Raw genomic sequence first — 22,502 nt, 5'->3', positions numbered from 1 at the left:
GCCTCTGTACCACACCAAAGTATCCCAATCTGAGACAAATATATATGTGTATTACACTGTTGGGTATGTCTGTGTTCAGTCGTGTCTGACTCTTTGAGGCTCCACAGACAGTAGCCTGACAGGCTCCTCTTGTCCATGGAATTTTCCAGGGAAGAATTCTGGAGCAGGTTGCCATTTCGTCCTCCAGGGGATCTTTCTGACCCAGGGATCGAACTCGTTATCTCTTGCATCTCCTGCACTGGCAGGTGATATACTCACCCACACTGGACTGTTCTCAGGAAAATCATCCAAAAAATACATTATGAGCAGCTTCCCTTTTGTCATCCCTTTTAAAATATCTTACATCCCCAGTACCACACTCAAGCCACACCAAGTATAAAGGGTTACAAATATTCAGATTTTATTATAAATAAAATACTGTTCTTTTTAACATAAAAAATGCCAAGTGTTGCATTTTTTTTTACCACCCTGGAGAGCAAGACTGTAGAGATTAAGGCAAACAGCTCAAGTGAAGGCACATGGAAAAGGGCCACAGTTGGAATTAAAAGGGAAACTTCCAGGGAACACCTGTGTATGTTCCCTGCGACACCCCCGCATTCTGCAGCAGCCACCCTGTCAGTTTCATTACATATGATACAGATAACTGGAACTATACAATACAATAATGGCTATATTGCAGGAGTGTAATGAAGGTATCCTCTTATAAAGAACTTTTATCTTAAAAATAAAATTCTGTTTAAAAATATACCACGTAGATGGAAAAGGAGAAAAGAAACCACCAATCTCCCCAATTTCACTGTGGCCTAAGACTTACTGGAGTGAACCTGACCCTCAGGCTAGGTGGGAGAACCACCTTCGCAGTCTATCTTCAGTCCTTTTCCCGCAACCTTGACCAAAACGTCTACTGGGATGTGACCACGTAACAAGAGGAATTAGCTAGGAAACACTGATGTGAACACTTGGCAAGAAAGAGTCATGCCTCCTGTGATGGAGAAGAGGCCTGAGAGGAGGAACAGCGTGATGCCAGGTCAAGACACCACTAAGTCAACTCTGGGATGCGAGGAGGAGACAGAAAGGAGAAGAACGAGGACAGACCACCTCTCCCACTCTACCTGTCCACAGCACGACCTCTGGTGCCTTACCAGTGCTCAGTAATCACGCACCTCCCGATCAAAATGATCCATCCAGGCCAAACGACTGCCAGAAAGGATATTTCCAGCTCATCCCTGGCTAGGCTCACACTGATGGTGCAGATGCCCTTCAGCACGCTTTCCCAGTTCCAGCACGCCCTGTCAACCTGGCGTTCCTGCTCTGGGGCAGGCGTTAAGAACACTGTGCTGTGGTTGAGGACCACCAGGACTGCAATGGAAGAGGGTTCCAGGTACCTCTTTCTCGTGGCTGTGTGTGGAGGAAAGCAGGTGCATGTGAATGTCAGAGAACAGACATGCTGCAAACACAAGGCGAAGGGCAGACCAACGGGGAGCAAATCCAATCCAAAGAACGGCAGATGAAAGAGGAGGAGGTATACAGACGCACTGTGCCAGTGAAGAGGAGAAATGAAGTGAAGAAGTGAACGGACAGTGTCATTCCAGAAACAGGACAAGGGTATTTACATAAAATCCTTACTCTATAATCATGATAAACAACAACAAAAAAAAACACATTCACACAAAAATATAAATTTGAAATAATTAATAGCACCAGTGTGTCAGATAATAGTTTCTTTCCCCCGCTACGCAAAGTACAAAGTTGCATAGTGTTAAAGGCTATATATGAATCCTGAAGGCGGGCTGGCAGGAGGAGGAAGGGGTTTGTGGCAGAGAATCATCACGCTGTGATCTTGGAAGAAAATCACAGAGCTGAGGATCAGAAGTTGAGAAGCCCACTAGGAAACTCCACGCAAGGGCCTTCCGTCTACACCTGGAGGGGAAGGTCTAGAGGTGGTTTAGATCACAAAGTGCAGGAACTAGATGGTGTTGGCAGCTGCGTGAAATACTGAGTGCAAGTATTTGCCACCAGGATTTGGCAAACAATGTGTTTTGAGGGATTCTACGTGATGGGAACATCAGAAGAAAATGAAAACTAAAAAAAGGGTCTAATATTTCATCTCTCCTCAATGGAAGAAAAATGGATACGTGGGATCCTGACAATGCAAGTCACATCTAAATTCTATCCCTTTGCTAGAAAAGACTAGGACAAGGAGGCTTTTGCTTTGTCAAGATTTTAAGGACCAACCACCCTTCTCTGCCAGGTTAACAATGCTAGTTCCAAGACTAATATACTAAAAAAAAAAAGCTCTAAGAATTAGTTTGATTTTGGGAAAAAAAAAAAAAAAACTTTAGTGGTTATCATATCCCTATTTCTTCTGTATAAATTCCACTTATAGGAATAGAAGGCGTCTGTTGGTGAGTGCAAGCTGCCCGGTCAGATTTAAAGTATCAGCTGCCCAAAGATCTGAAAAAAGTTTATCTTCCTAGTCAATTATTAACATCTGAGAAAATGTTCGGCCTACTTCTGCAGTCTCATATTCTCCTGGAGACTGTCACAAATCATTGCATCCTTACCCGTGGATGGCTCAGTGTCCTAAACTCAAATAGCTAAAACAACTGATGATGGCTCTCGACATTCTGAATGACCAATACCTTTGGCACAGGAGGTGTATCTCCTTCTTGCTTAAAAGGAGGAGGGGCAGGAGATGTAGATGCATTTTCTTTGCCTATAGACTGGATATACTGGCCATCACAATGCTACTGTTAGTAGCCAAACTTTTCCTTCATAGAAACAAGAGTACTGAGACTGAGGAGGTTCTGTTGGCATCAGTGAGAAAGGGAGGGCTACTTGCTCAGCCCTGGCATACAATGGTTCCCACGAAGTGTTTAAGCCGCTGTACAGCAACGCAGGATGCCACGTCCTTATGAGACTCGGAAGGGACAGGTAGGTCTGAGGGAGCGCCGTTAAGTGGAAGAGAGACTTTATTAGATAGAACCCTTTGTTCCTGATTCACGATGTTTAATTTGCTTCTCTTTAAAACTTTGTGACTTTTCCTGGTTCAATAGGACAGTGGTGGAGAGCAGCAGAGAGTGGGGGGCAGGGGTCTGAAAAATGTAATCTTTGTGTGCAGGCACTCTGTGGCCTCTCAGTGGCTCCCTAAGGAAGACGCTAGGGCTTCTCAATGGACGGGGTGTTGAAGCAGCCGGAGGGTAAGGTCTTCTTGATGTCTTCCAGGTTGCGAATGTCCTTCAGGATCTCCTCGATGTCTCGGTTATAGTCCATGATGGCAGCCTCCTGCTTCCTGGCCTCGTTCTCCAGGTTGGACACCTTCCTGTCCAGATCACTGACTTTCATTTCCTCTTTGGCTTTGTTCAGGGTGCCTTCAATCTCATTTAGCTTGTTCAGGTCCACTGTGTCCAGCTGGCCTACAGAGTCAGAAGAGGACAGATGCACTCAGTACGAATTATGACATCACTCCACAAGTACCGGCCCCCGCCCCCGAAACCCACCAGCCGTTTTGTAAAGGAAGACCAGCAGCTGCCATTACACAGAAGAGGCCTCAGATCTAGACGCCTAACTAATGAGAGAGAACTCTACTTAATGCACTGCGGTGACCTCAATGGGAAGGAAGTCCAGAAGGGTGGGAGTGTGTGTATACGTATGGCTGATTCATTTTGCTGAAGAACAGACGCTAACACAACCTTGGAAAACAACTGTACTCCAGTAAAAGTTAATTTAAAAAGGGAGCGGGCACTAACAATGCAAACCAAGCGCAAACACTGACCTAACACAGCAGGGATGGTCAGAACACTTAGATGTTGGGGCTGGATTTTTTCTTTTTTTCCCTCAGAATATGGTTTCAGTGAAATGTTTTCTGAATATATCGTTACTATGTCCTAGCCCTTGTGCCTTACTTGCGGTTTGAAGGTCATCTAGTAACGTTTAATCCCTTTTTCTTTTTCATGTTTCTATATGTAATCTTTTTGTCTTTTTAGTACCCTTTAATAAACATAAAAATCTTTAAGCTAGAACCCTAAGCCCTCAGCTCTTGGATATCAGGGAGACGGCTGCTTTGGGGGAGTGTTACCCTGCTCCCAGAGTTAGACTCTATATAGAAGCCCTCCTGTGGAGAATGGCCAGGGTTGAAAGGCTGAAATAATTTTAGCAAAGCTTTGCTTTAAAATTAGCATGAAAAAGAGGTCCCTTTGAAAGGAACTATTTCTATATAAACGAAAGCAGACAGCCAGCTGCAGTACTTGATATATACTGTACTTGATTAAATTCTCACAAGAACATTTGACATCAATGATTCTCAGATGTTAAGTAATTTGCCCAAATTTGCACGGCTTACAGGCAACAAAGAAACGATTCCAACCCAAGTCTAAGTTTAAAAGCCAAACTTTTCTGCCACAAAAGCTACCTCTTCTAGCTTACTTTCACTTTAAAATCCATCTGTTGGCACATAATTTACTAGTCTTCAAAATTAAGACAGATAAAAATATCACACACCCCACAAAACAAAACATTGACCAAAACCAAACTTTAAAGACACATTAAAATAGGATGCCTTTCTACACAGCTGTACTAGTTAAGAGTATCATGTGCGTGCTAAGTCACGTCAGTCATGTCTGACTCTGCAACCCTGTGGACTGTAGCCTGCCAGGCTCCTCTGCCAAGCAAGAATACTGGAGTGGGTTGCCATGCCCTCCCCTCCAGAGGATCTTCCCAACCCAGGGATCGAACCTGAGTCTGCTACCTGGCAGGTGGATTCTTTACTACTAGTGCCACCTGGGAAGCTCACGGGTTAGAGAAATTACAGCTTTGTAATGCAGACTGGTGACAAAAGTACATCTATGTTATAATGAGGCCTGCTCCCTATCAAACTAGATTAAAGGAAAATTTGAGTATGCTTATATTTCCTTCAAAACAAAAGCCTTTTCCTCTCATTTTGCATAAAAACCATCAGTTCATCAGATTATTCTTTGCAGTGTTCTTTCATTCTATCACTGAAATCCTTCACTTCAAACTCTTTGAAGACATTCTGCCAGCGGGATGAGCTACGGATGATCACTGCTCAACTATATTATAAACCTTGACCATAAAAGAGCCATGCTACCTGGCAGCAAACCTTTAAAATTTTATTAAGTCCTTGGATCATGGCAGATTCCAATACTGAGGTCAGATTCCATGGAAGGACCCAGTTAAGTACATGCTGAGTTAATACAACTTAAAAGTCACGATTCAGTTTATACAGTCTTTGCACTGTAATATCTATTTTTGAGTCGACTATCTCAGATCCCAAGAACAGTACAAAGAATTCAAAGATTGCCTACAATGACTACAGTTACTTACCAAGCTGCTCCAGGAGGTCATTAATAAGGTTGAGGAGGTTGGTAACAGAGTTTTTGGCTTTTCTGGCATTGATCTCCGCTTCCTGAGCAGCCTGTGAAGCCTGTACACCAAAAAAGGATAAATAATAAATGATACATTTTCGTCTCCTTGAAATATCTTTCCCCAATGAGTCAACAAATCTAATTTTCAGATGGTTTCCCTTCTTCTAACTCGTGAAACTATAATCTCTCACTGTAGGGATTTTTTGGGTCATATCTTCATGTTGAGGATGTTGCTATTTTTAATTCACATGATCGTCATAAAGAGGCAGTCGTATACCTATACTGTATTTGTATTTCAAAGATCAGTATTATAATTTCTTTTTCTCACTTTCTTACTCAAGAATACATGACGGTGTATTCAAACTAAAACCCATCAAGCAGAAACAAGTTCCTTAAAAATTTTTTTTGTGGTTCTCTGCTTCTCCTTTTTTAAAAATCTAACTAAATTTATTTTTCAGCCACACCATGCAGCATGTGGGATAGATCCCCAACCAGGGACTGAATCCACGGCCCCTGCAGCGGAAGCATGGAGTCTTAACCACTGGACCACCCAGAAAGTCCCTACAAGTTACTTTTTAAGGATGAATAAAAAAAAAATTAATACATTTTAGAACTAGAACATGTCCTCCAAGACTTGATTATCAGAAATAGCCTATTCTCAGAAAATTTTCATAATTATGTGATATTCTTTTAAAACTCCCTCTCCCCTGTCATCACACACGTACATCCACACACAAACTGAGACAATACAATTTACATTTTAAAAAATCAACCAAAGGTAAATCTATTTGGGAAAATTCCATGAAACCTGAACAAATATGCTTCTGCATGAGTCACAGGAAATGGCAATGGAAGAGGAAGTGTCTAAGGATCAGAAAACAGATGCTCTCACAAATAAATCTGGTCGGGATATACACCAGTAGCTTTGAGCTTCCCACCACAGAACTGTTTTTCCTAGTTTTTTCTGGGTCAACAGAAATACAAAACTTTTGGATAGAGAAACAACATGAAAATTTTAAAAGAAAAAGAAAGCAAGAGAAAAAAACCTTCAGAAATAAAGGATTAATCTCTGTTCAAATCGCAGCCACTACCACTGTGTCTTCCCAGGCAGTCTGCGAATATCCTAGCAGAGCTGCTGGCCCTCAGACTGCAAGTCACCGGTGGCATTTATCCCGCTGTCTGCAGCCCCCTCTTCTAGGAACAACTGTGAGCTTTCACTCTTCTCCTTAAAAAATAGGTTACAGACTCCAATAATACTGATGCAATTCTGGCCTTTCAGGTATTTAACTATAAATGGGATAATACATATGAGGGTGCCCTGTGCTCCTTATAAATTATTTACCAAAAGGAATAAAAGATAGATCTTTTTTCTTCCCTTTGAATGGAATCCATACCCTCTTTGAGGGTATGAAGATATAGAGAATATGTATCTTTTCCTTTCTCTCAACAGGCTCTAAATCTCATGATTCTATGACTGCATTAAAAAAAAAAAATCCAGAGACCCTCAGCACCTATGAAAAACACACATTTTTACCATGTGGGAATTTTCACTTGAGACATACCTTGCTATAGAAAATTCAGATAATCTGAAACAAAAATTTTAAAAATGCATAATCAAATAAGGTATTTGCAAAGGGATACTTCTGTTGTCACTTCCCTAAGGACTTCTTCATTAGACTAACAAGCTTAGTAACTCTTCTTTCTATCCCAAGGTGAAAATGATCTACCATGATCATTTATACAGTCACTCAGCTGTGTCTGACTCTTTGTGACCTCATGGATATAAAGTCCATGGAATTCTCCAGGCCAAAACACTGGAGTGGGTGGCCTTTTCCTTCTCCAGGGGATCGTCCCAACCCAGGAATCGAACTCAGGTCTCCTGCACCGCCGGCAGATTCTTTACCAGCTGAGCCACCAGGGAAGCCCAAGAATACTGGAGTGGGTAGCCTATCTGGTCTCCAGCAGATCTTCCCAACCCAGGAATTGAACTGGGGTCTCTGCATTGCAGGAAGATTCTTCACCAGCTGAGCTATGAGGGAAGCCCACACAAAGGAGTTCGTGTCTCGTCATTACTGTGATTATAATCAGATTGAACTGGAAGGAAATTATTTACATTGTGACTCCACTAGTATTTTAAAAGCAAAATATTGCATAAAACAGAAAAATGGACCCCAGTCCTTTGGGGGACCACGCATTCACAAGTTAATTTTGTTACAAACAGAGCTATGTATACACATCATCACAATAAGTGAAAAATTGAATTGGATGTAAGTTTAGTATGTTTTGTCACCTTCAAATCTGTCCTTTTACACAAGAAACTGGTCTTTGCTAAAGGTAAGTTGCTGGGAGACTAAGAGGAGGAAGGAAATTAACTTTTCATTGCATTCCTTTTTTTTCCCTTTCTGACTATATCCCATTTATGAATTACTCATTCAAAAATATAAATACATACTTTCAAATGTCCTAAAACCTCAAATGTGTAAAACAATGTTTTGCTTTTAATTGAGAGTAGCTTTGGAAAGGAACTCTTGTGCAACAATCTGGCAGAAGATCCAAATTCTTTGTCTTCTATGTAAGTTACTAACCCAATTTTTGATCAGGAAACAATTGAAAACAGAAGTCAATAGGAAAGAGACTCCTCAACAAGTCAGGTGTTTTCATCACAAAACACCCTTCACTTTCTACTTGTTAGCAAAAATGCCAAAATCACTTACCATCCCTGCCATCATCATATCCTGGTCAGCATCCTCTTGTTTTTTCTTCAGCTCTTTTTCTGCTTCCTGTAGTTGTTTCAACATATTATTCACCTCGTTATCCAGATCTGTAACTTCTGCAAAAGTCCTTTCAGCATCTGCCTTGGTGCTGGTAGCGTTCTAGACACAAAATAAACAATTGCTGATGAAAAAATGTTTTCCTTTCTCTAAAGTATTCTGCCACTCAAAACTAGGATCCAGAAACAACAGGGCAATAATTTGCCCTATAATTTGTACTGTAAGTTGAATTATGTTATCATTTATTTGAGCTACAAATAACAGTAATGAAAAAAATAACATTACCAGCTAACATAATAACATTTTACAAAGCACTGTTATTTGTAGCCTCTTATTTAATCCAGTTAATAAAAATTCCTGTTCTATTGTTGCCATTTTTAGTTGGGGTCACATCGTGGCAACATTTAACTGGTGTATACTTTCCACCGCATCACACTGATTAGACTCTTTCACATGGATAATTTTCTATTCAAAGCTAGTCTTATTCTAGTTGGCAGTTCATTATAATGTACAAAAAGTCCATAATCCTGAAATATGATATATCTGCTCTAAATAAACTAAAAAATTCGTGTGATTTTCAAACACATGTAAGTTTACAATCAGCTCCAATCTCTCCTTTAAATGAAACAGACTGATCTTTAAGTAGGAGAAAGCCACCCTAAAGAAGTTATTCTTTAAAATGAGTAGAAAGAATCCTGGCATGGGCAGCTATAAAAATTCTAAAAAGGTGGGGCTTAGATATGGAAATATGTTTGAAAGGGGGGCATGAAACACTGTATAGACTTGACCCTCTTAAAAAGACAGAAAAAAAAAAAAAAAACAACCAACTATCCATGGCAGGGAACTGTGTTTATTTAGAAAGAGTCTGACTTTTTTTGTGGGAGGGGACTCTGTGGGTCCCTGAAACCATCTCCTGCCTCACATCTCAGACCCTGCCACCAAGACATGGTAGAGATTTTAGAGTAAAGGACCCTTTCTTTGTTGTATCACACAGCATGTGGGATCTAGTTTCCTGACCAGGGATTGAACCTGCACCCCCTGTATTGGAAGCATAGAGTCTTAACCACTGGACCATCAAGGAAGTCCCAAAGGACCCTTTCAATAACTCTCCCCTCTTAATCAACGTGGTTACCTGCTCTAACGCTTGGTTAAAAAAAGAAAAAAGGGAATGACAAAGATGGAGTAATTTAACTTTAATGGAGTCAAGGAAAAAATGAGCAAGACCTTCAGTGTGGCAGGGCGCGGGGCGGCAAGGGGGGGCGGGGGGGCAGGGTCTGGAACCTGGAAAACAACTAGAGAATAGAGAACAAGTGAGCAAAGGCCTGGTTTCGGACAGGAGGGGCATGCACACCTTCTGGACGGCGCTGGCGATCCTCTCTGCCTCGTGGGCCTTGTTCCTGGCCTCGGTGGCATCTGCGGCAGCATTGCCCAGCGCTTGCTGAGCTTCCCTGGTCTTTTCATTGGCTTCAATTATGGTCTGGTTGATGGCAGGGATTCTCCTTAGGGCCTCCTCTGCAGCCGTCTTGTTATCATTCACTCGCCTATCAAAATCTAAAACAGGTTCAAGGAATGCATTTGAACTAAACTCTCAACAAGCCAAAAGGGAAACTTTCAGGGAGCTGTCACGAGATTTTGTTTTATGAACAATGGAAGTCAGGGGGAAAGAATGAGAAACAACAGGGACCGAAATCTTAGGAGGACAAAGCTTACGGCTCTACATGGAAGATTCATGGGAATGAACACCTGCTTCTGCAAGGCAAACTCTCACTTGAAACATTTATTTTCGTGCAGAACCGAGGATGCTATCACCTCCACCTCAACCAATACTGAAAGATGTAGCTTATTCTGTGTTTGCTGTGTGTAAGGAACTGAGTTGACAGCTTTATGAATTTTTCTAACTGCATCACTGGTATATGTTAGAAAATTGAGGATTAAAAAGGTAGGTCATTTTTTCAAGGATTCACAGTAAGAGTAAGAGGTAGATCAGGGATTCTAACTCAAACCCACTGATACGGAGCCCATACATTCAACCATTATCCTGTAAAGCTTCTGTATTTACAGAACTTATATTTATCAGAGGCAAGTTCAAGGCTATACAATGAATTGAGTGTAGTTCTTTTTTATCTTGGGTAAAGAAAGAAAACAAAGACTGAGATGCAACTGGCAGAGAAAATTAAAGATACTCTCAACTTACCAATACTAAGCAGATAAATAGGCATATCTTGGTTATAAGAAATATACTCTTTTTTTGGTTTTCATACCATGGGTAAAATGACATGAGATCTGGGATTTTTCTTTGAAATATTTGACATAAAAAAGGTAGGGAAGGTGTTGAAGGATAAAGTAAGTGCAGTAAAAATCTTAACTGTTGAATCTGAATGACAGGTATACAGGATTTATTATACTATTACCTCTCATACCTTTCATAGAATCTCATAGTAAAAATCTCTAACAAAAGAAAGAAAACCAGCCTAACAGAGGACATTCACCCTGTTACCTCACCCTCTCATACCTTTCAGGTTGTTGAGAATGTCATTGGCTTCTTGTAAGGTGTTTCGTCCCTTTTCGGCAGCTTCTTCCGCAAGAGCTTTGGCAGCATCAGCTCGGGCAAGGAGCTGGTCAGCAGTCTGCAAACACATGGCAGATCAGAGGACAAAGCCTCCCAGGTAAAGCCCTTCTCTCTCCTAACAGACCAGGTACCTCCAGGCCACCCCACTCTGACCAGCCAGCATACAACAGGTTAGGCCTGGGCATCGGCATCGCACCCTCCTCTGATTTCTTCTTTGTGTGTTTCGTTGCTTCTGCGATTTGTGGTGACAGCTCAGATACAGCTTACAGTCAGACAATTTTAATTTTTGTCTCATGAAATGAAGCAATCTGTAAAGCAAACCAACCTGCTGTTCAGTCTTTCCTTTCTCCAGAAGGTTCTTTACTTCAAATTCTTTGCCTCTCATGTCCTCTCTGAGGTCCTCGTAATCTTTCAACTTCTGGTCAATCAGACGGTCCAGATCTTCAGCTTCCTTCTTGATTTTATTTGCCTCATTCTATGAAAAGCAAGCAAGATCACATATGTTAGAAGAAACAACCTAAACTGCCCAAAAGATAGCCTCAGTTCAGTTCAGTTCAGTTGCTCAGTCGTGTCCGACTCTTTGCGACCCCATGAATCACAGCACGCCAGGCCTCCCTGTTCATCACCAGCTCCCGGAGTTCACTCAGACTCATGTCCACCGAGTCCGTGATGCCATCCAGCCATCTCATCCTCTGTCGTCCCCTTCTCCTCCTGCCCTCAATCTCTCCCAGCATCAGAGTCTTCGCATGAGGTGTCCAAAGTACTGGAGTTTCAGCTTCAGCATCAGTCCTTCCAAAGAAATCCCAGGGCTCATCTCCTTCAGAATGGACTGGTTGGATCTCCTTGCAGTCCAAGGGACTCTCAAGAGTCTTCTCCAACACCACAGTTCAAAAGCATCAATTCTTCGGCGCTCAGCTTTCTTCACAGTCCAACTCTCACATCCATACATGACCACAGGAAAACCATAGCCTTGACTAGACGGACCTTTGTTGGCAAAGTAATGTCTCTGCTTTTGAATATACTATCTAGGTTGGTCATAACTTTTCTTCCAAAGATAGCCTCAGTAACTCTGTAATACTTAGTAGATAGTTTTGAAAAGAATAGCACAGGGCAAGATTTTATGGACCTTTTTAAAGAAGAAAAAAAAAAAAGAGGAGGTATACCCTACCTATATGCAGTAAAATGCACAGTACTTAGTTTAATGAGTTTCAACAAATATATTCACCTGTGTAACCAAACCCCAATCAAGATACACAGTATTTCCACCCAGGAAATGCCCTTGTATCTCTTTCCAGTCCATTTCCCCACCCACCTCTCCAACAATGTGGCTGTCACTGGTCTGTTTTTTAAATCATCATAGATTAGTTTTGCCTATTGTCAAATTCCATATATATGAAATCATAAGTACGTACAAACCTAGACAGCATATTAAAAAGCAGAGACATTACTTTGCCAACAAAGGTCCATATAGTCAAAGCTATGGTTTCTTCAGTAGTCATGCAGGGATGTGAAAACTGGACCATAAAGGCGGCTGAGAGCCAAAGAATTGATGTTTTTGAACTGTGGTGTTGGAGAAGACTCTTGAGAGTCGCCTGGACTGCAAGGAGATCAAACCAGTTAATTCTAAAGAAAATCAATCCAGAATATTCATTGGAAGGACTGATGATGAAGCTGAAGCTCCAATACTTTGGTCACCTGATGCGAAGAGCTGACTCATTGGAAAAGACCCTAATGCTGGGAAAGACTGAAGGCAGGAGGAGAATGGGATGACAGAGGATGAGATGGTTGGATGGTATCACCAAATCAATGGACGTAAGTTTGAGCAAGCTCCGGGAGATGGTGATGGACAGGGAAGCCTGGCGTGCTGCAGTCCATGGGGTTACAAAGAGTCGGACACAACTGAGCAACTGAACAACAATGACAACGGTATGTACATGTCTGAAGAGATTTAAAATATTATGATAACAAAGTCAAGACCTCAGACATAAGAATGGAAACTTAACATATTTCAAGTTTAATGTAAAAAATACCCCATTTATATAGAACCTGGTGTGAGGATTCAGGATTAGAGTACAGACGAAATAAAATATCATCAATCCCCAAATATTTTACTTGCCCCAAAGCATCCTGACATAGTTCTTTCATTTAAACCACTCTGTTATTTCTCTCTTATTCAAAAGCAGATAGTGCCTAGGAGCAACGATCTAGGTGTCAGATATAATTTGGATTTAACAGGCTGCCTTGCTCACTCATTCACTGAAAGGGGTGAGCCTGTTCCTTATATGGGGTGAGGGTAGGGGTGTATTAATGTATCTAATCTAGAATTCTGACTTTACCAGTAAGTCAATGAGAGGTCAGAGGAGGTACTGGGTTGGCCAATATCATAAGATCTTATGGAAAAACTCAAATGAACCTTTTGGCCAACTCAATAGGGACTGATGTCAGTTGAGGGGCACTCAGAAGAGTGCTCCCCCAGACTGAGGGGGGCATGTGGGTGTGTGCTTGGTAGGGAGAGAGTGGGGGTGGCAAGTCTGTGCAGGCAAGCTGTCAGCCCAATACCTCCAGTGCTTCCGAGTCCACAGGAGTGAGCTGGGCTACACTGGCGTAGATCTCTACCGCTTTATCACCAGCCTTCTTGGCCTCCTCGTGTACTCGGGCAGCTTGCTTCTCCAGATCCTGGGAGATGTTCTTCGCTTGTTCGTACCTAAGGAACAAAAGATGTGACCTAATGAAAACCTACGTTCCTTTTAGCATCTTAATGCTCATCAGATTCATTCTAGTTTAAATCACTGTGACAGTATTTTCAAAACCTCAAAGAAATGCTATATTAAAATGCTATTATTTAATACCAATATAGCTTAAATTTCTAATTCACCTCATCACTTTATAGCATATAATGTACCATACACTTTCTTATTTCAGACACCTTTTAAATATATGTAGCTTATTTTCTCTGCTTATTCTGTGATTATTTTTTCTCTTCTCATTTATGCAGAATTTTAAGTAACATGGTTAGTCTTTACCATTCTCTGCTGATACAGCAACTGGATCAAATAACATCTCTGTGGCTCTGGATCCCTTGCTCTAATTACTGCATCACTTCCAAAGCACGATTAATAAAAGATACCTTACTGCATGAATGTCTGGCCTGAACTCACCAGCATTTAATTCATCATTGCACTGGTGCCACTTACAAGAACAATTTAAATTGTACTCACTTTCTGTTAAGCTCTTCAATCTCAAATGCTGTTTGATTTTCTCCTGCTAGCGTCCTCAAAAGCAGATTGTATGCCTCAGCTGAGGTATCATTGGCTGTCTTCGCTACTCGTACAATGTCATCAGCTTCTTGTTTATGGCTATATAACATAACAGGAAAAACAAGTCATGAAACAGAACCTTTTAACAGGGAAAGAAGCAGAATTCCGGTAAACCTTACCTTATTATATACATATACTACCACAGGCAGAGTTCCACAAATATTGAAAAGTCTTATAAATTTGGAATTTTGTTATCATTTCAGTGGTGCTGAGTTTATAAATTAGTATTCTATAATGAGAAAATGACACTTCTCAGGAAGATTAATGATATAAAATATATAGGGACAAACGCTTTCGCTTCCTAAAAATTACTTTTAAATTTAATTATTTAAGAATATTTATATGTGAATCTATGTGTGCTGGCAAGAACTCACTTCTCTAGTCATAAACACAAATCTCAGACCTTATCTTTAATGGCTACTCTGGTTCTGTTACTACCTAATCTTAAAACCCCTGTGACTATTCGGATTTCTCACATGCAACCTAGGAAGAGCAATTCATTGCCAAATGGCAGAGAACACGTCAACTGGGACTGCTGAGCAACTGCTAAGGGTTTTTTTTTTTTCAGCTCTAAAATGTCATATTACATTGTCACACTGCAATACATGGCCATTCTTTCTGATCTGATAAACTTTCCTTCAAATTTCATGCAAGAAGTCCACCACAATTAATTTATCTCCAAGACCTAATTTTTCTTGGGAGCTTTCTATAATGTTTTCAGCTGTCTTCATTTAATCAGAAAATCCAGCTCTGAAACCATGAATGCTCTATGAACTAAATTACAGCAGTTCACACACACACATTTACAAAGAATAGAAAGAGAGCACATATGTTAAAGCAAAAAGCCAATGCAACTGCTCAGACACTGAGGCTAAAATTCTATCAGGTTTTATTTAAGCACCCTAGACCCATGAGGTCTACTGTTTTACAATGCATTTATAAACATTTATTGAGTACTTATTATATGTCAGATACTGGTTCAAGCACTGGGACTTCAGCAATGAATAAAGCACACAAAAACGCCTGCCCTCACAAGGACAACTTTTTAGCAATTTTATTTTTTAAAAAATGCTTTAACTTGATGTCTTCTACGATTTAAAGTCTTCTTAAGAAATTGCCTTATCGTTAATCAGGAATGAAATGATGTGTTTGGTTAATTTTCACATGTATGATGGGTGATTAAATATTTTCTATTGAAACTTGAAAATAAAACATTTTTGTTAAAAATTTCAAAATAACAACAAAGACAAGGGATTTCAGTGGTGGTCCAGTGGTTAAGAATCCGCCTGCCAATGCAGGAAGACATGGGTTCAATTCCTAGTCTGGGAGGATCCCACATGCTGCAGAACAACTAAGCTCAGAAGCCACAACTACTGAGTCTGTGTGCCCTAGAGCCTGTGCTCCGCAACAAGAGAGCCACCGCAATGAGAAATCCCACACTGCAATGAAGAGCAGCCCCACTCACTGCAACTAGAGAAAGAACACATGCAGCAACAAAGTGCAGCTGGAAGTAAATAAACAAAAGAATTTTAAATTAATAACCTTAAAAAAAGCAGCTAAGTTCTGAGCTTATCTACTAAGGTTTCAAAATTTAGATACAATTTCCCTCCAAACCATCACATTCTAATATTCAAAATAAATATTGTAATATCAAAGGAAAGGGAAGAAAAGAGTACATGTAGTTCTTTTCAGAGTACAGTACGTAACATTTCAGAAAAGAGAGCAAACTTTGCAGAAGTAATTATGTGGGAAGTGTCTGTGGGTGTAGGATGGAACATGTACACGCCGTAACACAAGCCATAACTTAATCGTTAACAAGGGATCTGCAGGTTACCGTTCAGCAAGCTTCCGTGCCTCTTCTGCCAAAAGGGTCATGTTGTTGGGGTCCCCTGTAGACTCTGGCTGAGCGACTGACTGAAGAGGAAGTAAACAAGGCGCTGATCTCAAAGGAGGGGATTATTCATATTAATCAACAAGCGTCAAAACTAACTTTTTATCAGTATTATTTAGAGAATGAATGCCTCTTCGTTTAAGAGATCTTCAGTTAATATCAGCATCCTTGACTACAGATTATTATTTCTATTTTCAGCAGAGAATAAAGAAAGCTTAAATTGCCTAGAAGGACCAAAACAAGAGACAGGACCCAGATGTCCTTTGGTTTTAATTCAGTTTGGGCTAACTATTTCATGGCAACTATGAGCAATGTGGCTTTCTTCCTCCATGTTTAGAGACAAAGAAAAAGATACAAGGCATCAGTTTATCAGAGGAAGCACTCCACTACCAGTAAAAGGCTTGGGGTCAATGACCAAGGGGGGCCCCCCCTCCCACCTCAGACTGTCCCACTCACTCACCACATTGGCGATGGCAACCTTTGCTTTCTCAAGTTCTCTGGATGCGATTTCAATCAACTGCTCTGTGCTTTCGACCCGGGAACGCGCTTGTTCAGCCAAGTTTCCGGTCTCTTCAATGGTATTCCGGATATTCTGTAAACGGCTAATTTGGCTGAATAAGGTGTTATTCACTCTCTGGAGGCGATCCATCAAATTTTGGTCTACATCTGCAATAGCAGTGCAGAAGAAAGTTCATAAATTATCTGAAGGGGGGGACATATCATCTCATATGAAACCTGAGGCACTGCTTCTCATCACGCTTCCAAATACAGCATCTTTCTGACAAGTTTCCCGAAGCCAGCAGCGGAGCTGGTCAGTCCTCACTGTGCCCAGCAGTACGGCCACTGTTACGTTCAACCATGGTCTCCGATTGTGTTTAACTGGAGATGAACACACCATCTCTCCCACTTGACAACAAGCCCCTCCTTTCTTACTCCACATGGCATCCCAGTCTTACACAATGACTGGCAAAGAGAAGACACTCAAAACATACCTAATGAAGCGAAGATTTTGACACTCCAGCACATGCAAGACTGAATAAAAATACAGTGCTGGTAAAAGCACTCCCAGCCCCGAGAGCTGCAGAGTTTTCTAAACTAGGAGAACACTCAGTTTGAAACAGAAGTTGAAATACAGCACCTTAAATTCATTTTTAAAATTTCAATCTAAATTTAAATTTAAAATTTCAATCTTGCTGCCACCCCACACATCCACGTAATTTCAGACTGATCTCTGCTTTTGAATAGTTCTTTGAATTGTTCTTTCTTAATTTTGCCCATTCGATTTAAACCACATAGCTGTACCCTCATCAATCAAGAAACAAATATAAGCCCATACAAAGATAATTCTGACATTATTAAAATTCTCACATCATGAGGTTACATTAATATACAGAAACCATTAAGTCAATCTTATTCAAACTGACCAGTTCTTAATTCTGCATGATGCTAGTGTTGGCATCTGAATTTTCCAAGGTATGTACAAGAGGTGAGAAGTTGAAGTCAAGATCAACAAAGGAATACAGGCTTGGAAAACAGCATCTTAGAAGCAGGGTCACCCAATCAATTCACATGCAAAGCTGGTAGACTGCAAAACACTCATCGAACTACAGAGTGACCCCGTCCAGATATTGCTTAAACAATTCTTGACAATCCAAAGCTTTTTAACAAAACACAAAATAAAAAACAAGTTGAAATTATGGAGAATCACTTAGCTTTAGGAAGCACCCAATGAAGCTAAGAAGCCCTTTCCATTTCAAACTCCAAGAAGGTAACCTATCGATCTCTTTGGCCAGTTCTTTAGAGAAACAATAGTATCCCCCCCAAAAGGGAAGAGATAACCTAAGTGGATCACTTCAAAGCCCTCTAATTCCAAGTGTCCACTTGTACTGCATAATCTCCTTTCAAAACTGAAGAATAAACACAAGTTTAAGCTACAAATGAATACTTAGGGAGAGTCTGAAAGGATAAATCATTATGAAGACATTCTTATTCTTGGCTATTTTGAACCTAAGTGGGAAAGGTCAGCCAGGAACTCCATGAGCCAGGACTTAGTGGGAGTGGATTTTAAACCTCAGCATCACTCTGGTGGCTCCCAAAGCTAGCAGAAGCAGGAACACATTATGCTCCCCATCCCTCGGGTGGCTCAGGGCCAAGTGTGGTAGCCACAGCTCCTATTAGCGCTTCGTCCCACAGAATCACCTGCGTGGGCAGAGGAAAGGCTGCAGTCATTGTGGCTGAAAAAAGCCCGATGGGCTGCGGCTACACCAAGGTGTGGAGCCTGGATGAGTGGCAATGCTGGCCGACCTCGCTTTCTTGCCACTTGACTGAGCTCGAGGTGTTGGCACCAGAGCTGTGTGCCACACCCCACCTCTTAGGTGGCTGATCGGCACTTAAGAATGACCACCCCACATTCAACTCTTCAATGGACATGGCAGGATAGATATGAATTTGTTGTTATAGGAGAATACGTTAATGGAAAAACGTGTCAAAATTTGAAAAATGAACATTCTAAAAAAAACCCCCACCATTATTTATACAGAACAGGAAACCTATAAATTCTTCTTAATCTAGGTTTAAGACTTAAAATGTAACAACTGAAACAAAAAACATGTTTTCCACATCTCATTTTTCCATTTCTAAAAATTTACCTCATAGAACAATTTCTGGACTGTCCTACAAAAATTAAACAAACTTGCTCAAACCAGACACATCCAATTTCTTCCTTCTACACTTCAATCATTTCATAAAACTTTAGGGACATTTACAACAGGAAATAAGCAACATATTTAGTTTTCGTTGACCTGTACCCTGACCAGAAGACTTCTCTAACTCATAGTGGAAATGGAGTCAACAGGGAAGTTGATCACTTCGGCCCCAAGTGTATTAACGTTAATGCACGCTTACTGTGAGTATCCGGCAAGCACCTGGATTTCAATGATGGAGAAAACCCTCAGACCAATGGTGAGCGCCTTGATCCAAGGATTTACAAAATGCTTGCGTTTTAACATCTGACCATGTCTGATGTAATGGGAGAATTACTTCTGCCTAGTGTATCTTCAAACATTCACAGGTTCTTTTCTACATGTTTAAAAAATGAAATCATTCATATTCTAAACATAGTTTAAAAACTGAGAAAGGATTTTATAAACCCATACTATTTACCCTTGAACTAAGAGCCACATTTAAGGACAGCCCACCTCGCAGAAATTACCCACTTGTTTCACTTGGTGTACCTTTGACATCCTGGGCTTCACGAAGGAGGTCAGTAACTTCCCTCTCCGCTTCCTTCAGCCTGTCCTCAAAGGCTTGATCTGTCACCATCTCATCCCCAGTTCCAAGGTTTGCAATGAGGCTCTCTAACTCCCGGAGTCTGGCTCGATGATCAGCAACCTAAACAGAATGAAAAAGGAAAAGGGAAAGGCAGGCTGCATAAACACACCTGCAGAACCTGACTGCACAACCTGCAGAAACAACAATCAAGGCAGTGCTCTCTACGTGTGGAGGTCTACGTACTCCACGTATGTAGACTTTCAAGCAGATAACAGGAGTAGTTATTCCTCATTTCTCTGGTTTCAAAAGAAAAACTGTCAGGCTGATTCCGCTGACTTTAAACTCTGCACGCTGACGATTCTCCAGTTCTGATCGCTCTCTCTTGTTTGAGATTACTTTCCTGATACCGCCACTTGGCTCTCTGACAGGTATTCTCAATGTAATATCCAAAACTATACCCTTGATTTTTTTTCTCTTAAACATGTATTCTCTGAATCATCTCCATCTCAGTAAGGAGTGCCTCCAACTACCTTAAGCAAAACAACCCAAGATCCATCCTTGATTCTTCTCTTTCCCTATCCTGACCCTCTCTTATATCCTGCCTTGCTCAACACACATATTTATCTAATTCAGTCTAGGCTTTCCCTTTTGCCCTATTCCTAACCATCCAACTGCATGCAGCAGAGTGTTCTTGAAGTATAAACTGAATTTCCCAGCTTAAAACTCTTTAGCGCACTCCCATTGGATTTTGAATAAAATCTAAATTTATTACTCTGGTCAACATGGTGCAACATAAGCAGTCTCTAACGACCTCTCCAGTCTTATCTCAAACCATTCCCTCTTCATTCAGCAGGATCCAGATACCCTCGAGCTTCGAGGCCACTGTACCCCATGTTCCTTCTTCCTGGAACAGCCTACCCATCACTTCTCCTTTAGCTTGATCTTTCTTATCCTTAAGATCTCACCTTAAGTGAATTTCCACAGAGGCTTTATAGAAAGTAGTTCTCCCCAGTTATTCTCTGCATTCTTTCTTGTACTTATCTCAGTTAGTATTTCTTTAATTTTTATTATGTGTCTCCCAGTCGGCACTTGAGCCCTTGAGAACAAAGGCTGGATCTATCTGGTTCACCATATTTTCTCTAGAGCTGAGAGCATAGGAAGTGCCCATTCAACGTCTGCTGAACTGAATGAACGCATGCACTGTGGACAGCTGACCTTATCCTTCACCAGCCGGTAACAAGCTGGACATTCCTGGCAGCCAGGCCAAGACCGATTGTAGAAATAGTTCTCTTCACACTGGTCACAGCGATTCCCCACAAAGCCTTCTCTGCATTCACAGCGGCCATCGTCCTTGCACTGGAGGGAAAGAGAGCCCTCAGGATGACAGTCACAGGCTGCAGAATAAAGGGAAAAGGGTGCATAATAAGGAAAAGAATGGAAGAGTGCATTTTCTTTAAGCTCAGAGTGATATCAATCAGCCAACTGTACTATCATTAGAAGTAGATGCTTTGTGAAAAACAGGCTGATTTAGGAGAATTTAAATGGTTATGCCTACTCAGCAGAGAAGACAGACATTTTTAAAACAACAGTAAATTTTAAAGTAAAGTGAGCATCTTTTGGAGGGGGCACATTTCCTATGACTGAATAATTATACAAATTAGTCTATGAAGTAGAAATCAGTCCATTACAGAAAGTGCCCTTTTCGTGCACTTCCAAGAATTCATCTCTACCTTCATCTCTCCAACTGTTTAATTTTTTCTTTCTCTAAGGAACTAGAACACCCAAATGCTAGTGCTGATTTTCCATTATTTTGTAGTTTGTTTACTCATGTTGTTCTCTGAACGGAGTCAATGACCTATGCCGCATTCCACAGGAGAAACGAAGGAATTCAGAAAGCAAAAACCCAAACTGTTCTGCGGCCTAATTCCAGGCAAGTGTTTATGCCAAAGAGCAGCAGATGTGGACATGTAAGCGCACCAAAAGGGCCCCAAGGGTGGGAAGCAACTGCAGTCAGTAAGTCAACAAACACGTCTGAACAGAGTCCCTCACAGCTTCATCATCTGCACGGAGAATGTGATCAATTAAAAAGTTTCATTAAGCACAGGAGGCGGCTCAGTAATCAGAGGGTAATCACTTGGAAATATGAAAGACCCCAAAAAGGAAGGATCAGAAACACTATAAAAGAAGACATGAGTCGGGTGGTTGCTAAGAAACCAGAGAGGCTTTCGGTCCTCTGAGTTTTAGAAATGGATCATGTTTCTGTAAAGCATCTCTGAGGACTTGGGTATAGCCCTGACTGTGAGCTGTGGGCCTACACGGAGACTGGTAAAACGTTTTGGATTCACAGTTCTAATGGGGATGAGAGGGGACTGAAGACGTCTATGCCACCCACGCCCCTTACGTTTGCAGCCTTCGGGTCCAAACCCAAAGTGGTTGACCTCGCAGCGCTCACAGTGCTGACCGGTGATGCCAGGCTGGCACTCACACTGGCCACTGTGGATGTCACACTGTCCGTTGGTGGAACCCAAAGCGTGGCAGTCACACCTAATAAATGAACACATACAATTCTTGGGTAAGAAAAACAGACTTTAAGCAAACCTTTCTTTTTTTTCCTTTCAGCACAGGACTGATACAATTTTGTATCAGAAAACAGAATGTTTTAATGATGACAGATGTTAAGGTTCCTGAGGTTCCAGTAATTTTCATGAGCTCTACTAAGATCTTCTTTTTCTAACCTAACCCACACAAATACTGCTGTTCCACTACTAAAACCACTTTCCATGGCTCTCCAATCTGGCACTGCATGGGCGCTGAGCTGGAGCTTTGCTCTGTAAGCCCAGAAGTTCTGATTCCAAATGTCTCAGAAAGGACCTTATAATTTGCATTTTTTTTAAAAAATGTTGCTCAGGTGACACTGACACAGCTGGTGCCACTGCCTCCCACTCTCTGCTCTCATTACTTCATTACAGCTCTCCAGCAACACCTCTAAAGGTTGCCTTGCCTGTTTCAGGCACTCAAGTAATTCCCGAACAAAGCCAAACCAACTGTGAAATATAACTTACAAAAATTCATCTGTCACAATTAAAAAAAAGCCAAGGTTGCCCGCACCAAAGGCACCCATCATTGTACCTCTCACAGCCCTGCCCGCTCTGCAGGTTGTAGAATCCGGGGTCACAAGCGCCGCAGTCCCGGCCGGTCACGTGGGGCAGACACTCGCACTGCCCGGTCACGGGGTTACAGCTGCTCTGCTGCTTCACTGTCCCGTAGGGGTTGCAGTCACAGGCTACGGCAGGAAGACAC

General features: G+C 41.4%; 1 protein-coding gene across 1 annotated transcript in view; it reads right to left on the bottom strand.

Annotated features, from left to right (window-relative positions):
• Positions 1-376: 376 nt before the first annotated feature.
• LAMC1 (laminin subunit gamma 1) overlaps positions 377-22,502 on the bottom strand; it is a 121,664-nt gene continuing 99,538 nt past the window's right edge. The window contains exons 15-28 of the mRNA XM_069544944.1: positions 22,332-22,485; positions 21,604-21,746; positions 20,418-20,596; positions 19,166-19,322; positions 16,393-16,598; positions 15,876-15,955; positions 13,943-14,080; positions 13,284-13,428; positions 11,050-11,199; positions 10,668-10,782; positions 9,507-9,706; positions 8,099-8,257; positions 5,344-5,443; positions 377-3,416 (exon numbers count right to left, since the gene is read on the bottom strand). Coding sequence (XP_069401045.1) covers positions 3,160-3,416; positions 5,344-5,443; positions 8,099-8,257; positions 9,507-9,706; positions 10,668-10,782; positions 11,050-11,199; positions 13,284-13,428; positions 13,943-14,080; positions 15,876-15,955; positions 16,393-16,598; positions 19,166-19,322; positions 20,418-20,596; positions 21,604-21,746; positions 22,332-22,485 — 2,183 coding nt within the window. The 3' untranslated portion in view covers positions 377-3,159. The remainder of the gene's footprint in view (positions 3,417-5,343; positions 5,444-8,098; positions 8,258-9,506; positions 9,707-10,667; positions 10,783-11,049; positions 11,200-13,283; positions 13,429-13,942; positions 14,081-15,875; positions 15,956-16,392; positions 16,599-19,165; positions 19,323-20,417; positions 20,597-21,603; positions 21,747-22,331; positions 22,486-22,502) is intronic.

The sequence above is a fragment of the Ovis canadensis genome, chromosome 12 (assembly GCF_042477335.2).
Source record: "Ovis canadensis isolate MfBH-ARS-UI-01 breed Bighorn chromosome 12, ARS-UI_OviCan_v2, whole genome shotgun sequence".
NCBI classification, from domain to species: Eukaryota; Metazoa; Chordata; class Mammalia; order Artiodactyla; family Bovidae; genus Ovis; species Ovis canadensis.
This window is presented reverse-complemented; position numbering and strand designations above follow the sequence as displayed.